General features: G+C 37.8%; 1 protein-coding gene across 1 annotated transcript; it reads right to left on the reverse strand.

Annotated features, from left to right (window-relative positions):
* Positions 1–485: 485 nt before the first annotated feature.
* LOC143736525 (aerolysin-like protein) lies at positions 486–2,100 on the reverse strand. Its single transcript, XM_077227221.1, has 2 exons — positions 2,032–2,100; positions 486–1,771 (listed from the first exon to the last, which is right to left on the reverse strand). The coding sequence occupies exon 2, from the start codon at positions 1,752–1,754 to the stop codon at positions 813–815; it is 942 nt and encodes a 313-aa protein (XP_077083336.1). The 5' UTR covers positions 1,755–1,771; positions 2,032–2,100; the 3' UTR covers positions 486–812.
* Between the last annotated feature and the right edge of the window lie 5,695 nt (positions 2,101–7,795).

Consider the following 7,795-nt stretch of genomic DNA (forward strand, 5'->3'; position numbering starts at 1 on the left):
TCAGTTTTTACAGTGTACCTTTCTTCTCTCTAGGGACGGCCCTGCTAATACCAATACTGACTGATGACTCTATTTTTTTTTTCTTGGGATAAAATGAGTAAGTATAACCATTCAGTAATACTGAAAGCCTTCCTTTTTAACATTTTATTAGAACAATCTGCAAATTACCTTATTATTATTTGATTTACCACTGATTAACAATTGAAGACCAAAAAACAAAAACTAGTTTTAATTGTAATGAACAATGCTCGCACAAACCCCACCGGGCTCAACTAAAACAAAGACTAATCACGATATTGATGACATCAAATGAAAATAGCAACAGTGACTAGAGCTAAACCTCTGTTAATTCTTTAATTAGAACTTCTGTAGACGAATGACAGAAATAAAGTCACTTTCAAAAAACTACTTAGCTAAAAGATTGTCCCTGAAGACCTTAAAATTAAACAATTTTTGTCAAAAACAACAACATTAAATACAGATAAACAGGGCTCATGAAATGCTTTTATTAAATGTCAGATTAAACATTTGAAATCAGTATGATAAAATACATTGTGTAATCATTACAATAATCTCTATTACTCGATTACTCAAAGTATGAAGTAATGTCAATATTTTGTAATAGAATCAGAAAAGATTATTTGAAAAGACAATGTGGAGTATATATTTCCCATGTTAAAAATAAAGGGGCAAAGAACACTTTGAAATGAAACAGATGAAGAAAGGCTCAAACAAAACGATTAAATGTAGAACAATTGATACATTGCTGGTAAAATCAGATAAAGACCAGACAAGAACAATCTGTCTTGACATTACAGAGGAGATTCCTTGGTATCCACTTTGATATCAGTGTAAGTGACGCCTTTGTATGTGCCCTTGGTTCCATACGCAAACACACTGCCGTTCTTGCAGGTCATCTTCACTGTGCCAGTGTAAGGCAGGTCAAAAGTGGCTCTGCCAATGGTGATTGAAACGCCCAGCTTCTTCCCTGGTGGCACATCTATATCGGTAGACAGAGTTTCGGTTCTCTCATCTGTGTACTCACGACCATAAGTGCTTTCAACTCCCATGGTGACACTGTATCCTGCAGTAACTTCAGCAATGCCTGGAACCCCAGCCTTCACTTCCATACTAAATGTTGCAGATAAACTTGCACTCACAGACCATGAAGATGTTTTGATCACTTTCTTTGAGCTTTCAACTTTTTGTTTCTGAGTGGCGGAAGAGTTGTTCCTGAAAGAGAGGGATTTGATTTCTTCTACGGTCACCTTTGGTATCAGTTGGTTGAGAGTGGGATAGTTGACATCAGTGAGAACTGTTGATTCAACTGCATTGAGAAACATGAATCCCATACTGTCAATGTCAGAACCACCTCTTCCTACAACTCCCAAACAATATCCAGAGCCGACATCCATGGGATATTCTGCTTTTAAACCCCAGCTTGTCATCTTTGCAAAAAACTCTCCCCCCAGACTGGTCCTGAATTTGATGGCTCCAAGACGTGTTCCTGCTCCGTTCCCCCACAGGGAGAGTGAGGTGAAACACTCACCAGGCTTGAATATATACTCTTGATTCGATCCCGATGGCTGTCCAAAAGTTTGATTTCTCCCATCTGTAAGCCAGACCCTGACACCCCTAACCTGCCATTCTCCCACCCACACCCAGATCTTCTCTAAACTGGCACCATTGCTTTCACCAGTAAATGAAAATGCAGCACCTCCTCCACCACCGATTAAAGACAGAAGTGTTGACATCTTTGAATAAATTAGATCTGAAAAGTAATTACAAGATTAATTAACACCAGAGATCTAACTCAGGTTTTTAAATGTATCTTATGAATTCTAAAATGGTATTTTTTACTCAAATACTTTTTTATTCTTATTTCTTGATTCACAGAAATTTGGATTTGTTTTTATTTCAGCTGCACAAAAAAAGTTTCACCATTTATTACTAGTCCTGTATAACCTCCTGCAAACTTCAAGCTATTGGCTACATAAATTGCATCTTAAATGCTCACTGAAATATACTCACATGTATGACTTTAGTCTGAAGGACTCAAGATAAGATTGTCTGGTACGCGTCAGGAAACTGAGATGTGTTTGTTTGGGCTGCTGCTTAAATAGAGCTGCAAAGGGGGCAGGCGCTACCTGATGTGATGTTACTAGTGACTTATAATTATTTTGGTTATCCAACACTCATTTTATTTGCATCTCTTAAAGTTCATAACAAGCAACTAATGTATGTGGGAAATTAAGTTTGTGGTTTCTGTAACCAAATAGTCTAAACTGTGGGAAATATCAGCTTTATTTCAGCTTTATAGTCTACACAGCAAAATCCCCAGTGTTAAATTAACACTGTTCAGTGTTTATATGAGTCCACACTCTCAGAGTGTTATAGTAACACTGAACCAGTGTTGAAGTTAATGAGATAATTAAGTGCTTAATTGGGTGATGATTGAGCATTATTGAAGACACTTAAGGTTTACAAGTAGAGTCACTGAAGGAAAAAAAATGGTAATTGGTATGTTACCATTATGGTGATCAGTGTTTACTTTAGTTGGGGTCTTGACCCTTAAGTCATTAAGTTTAGATTTTGTTTGACTGCTGTACCTGAGTTATATCAGTCAGATAGAGAAAATGTCATCTGATTGTGTTGGTTGTGTTTTAACATAATCATTTGACCTGAATCACTTAACTCATAGAAAGTGTAACGCGATGCGGTGAAGGCAGAGTGGAGGCTGGATCCAAACGCAGTTTACACGCTTTATTTAAATAAACTCAAACGGAAACTCAGAACGCGGAACAAGAATCTTAACACTGGGAAACCAACACTCACGTTAATCCTGAAACATATAACAACTCACAAAGACAGGGCAGAAACACAGGGCTAAAATAATCAGGGACAAACGAGCTAACAGGATAACAAGGGGGCGTGGGAAAATCAGAAACACCTGGGAAAACTAATGAACAAGACAGGGAACCAAAGAACATGACAGGACACAAACCCACATCGTGACAGAAAGCCCAATTTCTGAGTAAGATTTACTTTCTTAATTGTATGAGCCCTGTCTCTGTACAGCATAATATTTTCAACTTCTACAACACAATCCAAATAATTTATTCAAGTTGTTCACATATATATGTATTTTTTTGGCACAGACATCAAGAATCAGCCTGTGCATCTCAACAATGGTGGCAATTATATAGCATGTTGCAGTGCATTCTGGGTGCCACCAATCATAAATCATTGCTGCATGAATAAATAATGAGCTTATGTTCAGAGGTAATATTTGTTTGTCCCCATTGCTGAGATTCATACGCTAATTATTCATGTCTGTGTGTGCCTACCAGAAAAACTTCTTAAGAAGGTTTTTTTTTTTTTTGTAATTGATTTAATCCTTTGAAATTTCATTGAAAAAGCTATAAATGGTACGTTCAACATCGACAGTGTTGCTATAATCCATAAGGTAAACTTAACTCAGACATTATGCTCTCAATGAGTCCAGTGATTAAGGTCAAACAATGATCATGTTAAAACACAACCAACGCCATCCAAACACATTTTTTTTTGTTCATCTGGCTGTTACAACAGACTTACAGCCGGCAAACAAAATCTAAAGTTAATAATGTAAGGGTCAAGAGTCCAACTAAACTAAACACCAATCACCATAATGGTGACCATTTTACATTAATTTTCTCCTTCAGTGATTCTGCTTGTTAACATCAAGTGTCTTCAATAATACTCAATCATCTATCAAATAAGCACTTAATTATCTCATTCACTTCAACACTGGTTCAGTGTTACTATAACACTCTGAGAGTGATTCCGTCAACAGCGCTCACAGCGTCACAATTTTAAAATTTCAGCACTGACCTACTACCGAAGTCGGTACTTTTTGACAACTCTAATATATATAATGTATATATATATATATATACATACATACATACATACATACACAGTGTATATATATATATATACATACATACATACATACATTCATACACAGTGTATATATATATATATATATATTAATTAATATATATATATATATATTAATTAATATATATATTAATTAACTAAATTAATAACTTTTTTACAACAAAAATTAACCATCACTTAACTTACTTAAGGTGGACTATGACGCTATTTTCCTCTAGAAACAAACTATGTTGCATTATTTTTCAGTTATCTCTGTAAAGCTGCTTTGAAACAACCTGTATTGTAAAAAATCATTATATCAATAAAGCTGACTCGACTTGACTTGATATGAGTAAAAATATAATATGTAAAATAGTGCATATATTTAGCAAAATACAACTCTCTATAGTTCATTTGTCTAGCTAACTAACATAATATGGTCATTAAAAGGCTTTCCTGAGGTAGGTAAATGTTACGTTACATGACATAATTCTCCAGTTGTTTTATTGACATATTTCCATAGTTGAAACACTGAATGATCCATTTTTAATAACTTCTCTAGTAGTAAAAAGGAAGAAATGATCAGTTCACGTGCCACTGACCTGAGGCTCTACAGCGATCACCATGGGTGGTGATGGCGCAATGGATAAGACACTTGCCTTTAGTATGAGAGACTCTAAACCACTGTGAGACTCCGATGTGTCCCTGAGCAAGAGACTTAACCCCTAGTTGCTCTGACATATCTAGCAAGTGTAAATCGCTTTGGATAAAAGCATCAGCTAAATGAATATATATAATACAAATATCTGATAAGTCACATGTATTTACAGTTTGAATTACGTAATAAAATTGACTGAATTTGAAAGCTGAGACTGCGTTTCATGTCAAAAGTGACTTGCTCTGTCTTTTCTGTCTGTGACAGTTTCCTCGTTGCTTTGCAATTTTTTTTAAAAATTATGTAAGGAAATGTATGAGGCCTGAAGGCATGAGAACAGTGTCATTGTATGAGTCTCACGCAGTACCGCTGCAAGCCATTTTGGTGCCCTAAGCATAATTCCTTTTTGATGCAAAATTTTTTTATTTTTGCCAGTTTAACTTTAAATTTTTAACAAGCAGTCCAACGGACCACTGAGCTTGGGAAGTTGAGTGTGTGTGGGGGGAGGGGCAGCGGCGGCACCATCGTTACTTTCTAGAGCAATTAAATACACTTGTTCCGGCTGTGTAAAAAGTCCCTTAAAAGTGCCTAATAATATTTCTATACTAAAATAATATCGGCATTATCATTATTATGACGATGATATGATGATTGATTTTTCATTAGGCTATTTTTGGTGCCCCCTCAGCACTTGGTGCCCTACGCACAGCGTGTGATGCGCGTGGTGTGAGCGGCGGCGCTGGTCTCACGCGGAGGCTTCACGAGATGCCTAATGAGGCAGTATTAGGAAGTTTAGGAAACAGATAGGTCATTGGCTAGATTAGGTCTCAGGGCAGACCCGGTCAGCCTCCCTGGTGGCTATGGTGGTTGACATACTGTCCCCCTAAAAGTGACTGGACAGGGTTTGGTAAGGCCCATGGCCATATTCTCTTTAAGGAATCCATTACCAGTGAAGATGTTGGTTCAAAGCCCTTGAGCGACCTTTGAAGTTTGATAAGGCCTCCACTTATCTGAGCCAGATATGATATACCATGACTTTGGCCCTCTGGGGCCGCCTTGATAATTGTTAAACTAAATTTGAAATTAAAAAAAAGAAAAAGGAAAACAAATAAATTTTCATCATTGTTAAATGAAGAGATTTGAGATCAAAATAAATGCTGCCTATTGGTTGTGAGCTCATAGTGGAACCTGGAAGAAATAAGGAAGATGATTGGCTATTGAAACGGCATATGCCACATAGAACCAGGTGTGTGTGATTACCAGCATGCAGAGAGATCTTTTTTAGCAGTGGATGTGCTTCTTCTACCCAAGTTGGTGGTTTTGATGGTTATACAACCAAAGGAGAAAGATATTGTGGCAAGCAGGACAAGTGGCGTGATTACTGTTGAGCGACTCCTGGGCGACGCACCGGTCTCTCCATCTCCACTATCGTCTCTCCTCCTTTTATGCTTCCGCTCCTCCGTGAGAGATACGAGACCGGTGCGTAGAGCAGGTGTCACTCATCAGTAATGTCTCTCATGGCCCTCTGCCGCGTCCTGCTCGCCACTGATTGTTACCCGGCATTGTGACGATTGAATTTGGAGTAAACCACAAGCTGGGAAAAGCCACAATGTGTTCATCAACTTTGAGATGCTACTGGTAGGACAAAGACTCATTTCTTTAGTGACTAAAGACTACAGATGGAAGTTGTTTGTTGACGCTAGTAGTTTTAGCATCTAACATGCTAACTGGACATGTACACTAAGTGCATTTGATTTTACATTGCTGTTAACTTGCTATGTAAACTGTGAATATTTTAACAATGTTGATTGTACTTTAAATATCCTTGAATGTACATTGATCTCAATACTGTGTGTAGTGACTCATATACTTATATATTTTTTTTCTGTATAGATTATTAAGCTAACCATCTGAAATAATCATTGAAAACAAGTACAAGAAGTCATTGCTGAAAGATTTTCAATAAATGAACGAATGAGGCGTTTTATATAGCACTTTACAACCATGTCGGGGTCTCTTCTCAGCCACCACCAGTTTGCAGCACTCAGTACAATGGTGTCAGTGCGCTCACACATACCAGCTATAGGTGGAGAGAGAGTGATAGAGCCAATTCAATGTAAGGGGATCATTAGGAAGCCATGATTGACAATGGCCAAAAAAATTGCGTCGATGATGAAGAATCAGATGTTTTGAGTTATTCCATGCATCCTCTAAAGTTGATTGAAGCCTTTTCCAAGTTTGCCAGACATTGAGGCAAAGAAACCCTGATAACTTGACAAAAATCAGTGTGTTGGGAGAGTTGGCTTCCTCTTTCTAGAGAGTCGTTCAAAGCTGAAGCCACCATTCTACTGAGCCAGGGCCGGCTCAAGCCCTTTGGTTGCCCAAGGCGAGATTGATTTTTGGAATGCTCCCCCGTTGTGCATTTTAATGTTAAATTCATCAATCTGGTGCACTTTGAGAGTTCAAAATTAAAAGCTCCAATCCAACCCATATTCAGTGTTCAAATTAAACAAAGAAAAATTCAAACCTCTTTTAGTTAGTGTCTGTCTACATTACATAATAATAGTTATAATATTAATCCCATGATAAAACCCATATATTATAAAACAATGCACTGAAAAATAAAGGAACCTTTCATAAGTTTTGTACTAATTTCTATATATTAAAAGAGTATTTTTCTATACTTCACATTAAAGATGTGATTGGGCCAGCCCAGTGTCAATCAAGAAAACAACCAATGGGCCGCTGATCTACGCGTTTCATGCGGTATCAGAAAATAAGCTAACGCTGACTTTTTTTCGACCAATGCATTACACCAGCACTATAGCGCCGCTGATTAAGCAAAACAAAACAAAACAAAAAGAATGGGCTATTTCTATTTTAGCCTGCGGCCGCTTTTTTGCTTTATCCGTCTTTTTGAGGGCGCCTACTCCTCATAAATCTTATGAGGGTGCCTACTCCACTACACATACCGCTATACCCACTTTTTGCGCCACTGGCAGGCTTATGTGCCGGCCCGGCCCAGGGCTGAGCCCTGGAGAGCCCCGGCCCAATTTAACCACTGGCTGTGAGCTTGATGATATAGTCTACATACCTCTGCTATGGGCCCGTTTTTCTTCCTCCTCCTTCCTTTGTTTTCGGAAAGCCGATCCCGATGGCTTGGGTGTTCTTCTCATAATAAAAGATTATATAATATATGATCATTTATAGCCTACAACC

Source organism: Siphateles boraxobius, unplaced genomic scaffold (assembly GCF_051911475.1).
Source record: "Siphateles boraxobius isolate OS27281-9 unplaced genomic scaffold, OSU_SipBor_1 130, whole genome shotgun sequence".
Classification (NCBI taxonomy): domain Eukaryota; kingdom Metazoa; phylum Chordata; class Actinopteri; order Cypriniformes; family Leuciscidae; genus Siphateles; species Siphateles boraxobius.

Coding starts and splice junctions, on each gene's coding strand:
- LOC143736525 (XM_077227221.1), bottom strand. CDS start 1,754: ATGTCAACACTTCTGTCTTTAATCGGTGGTGGAGGAGGTGCTGCATTT.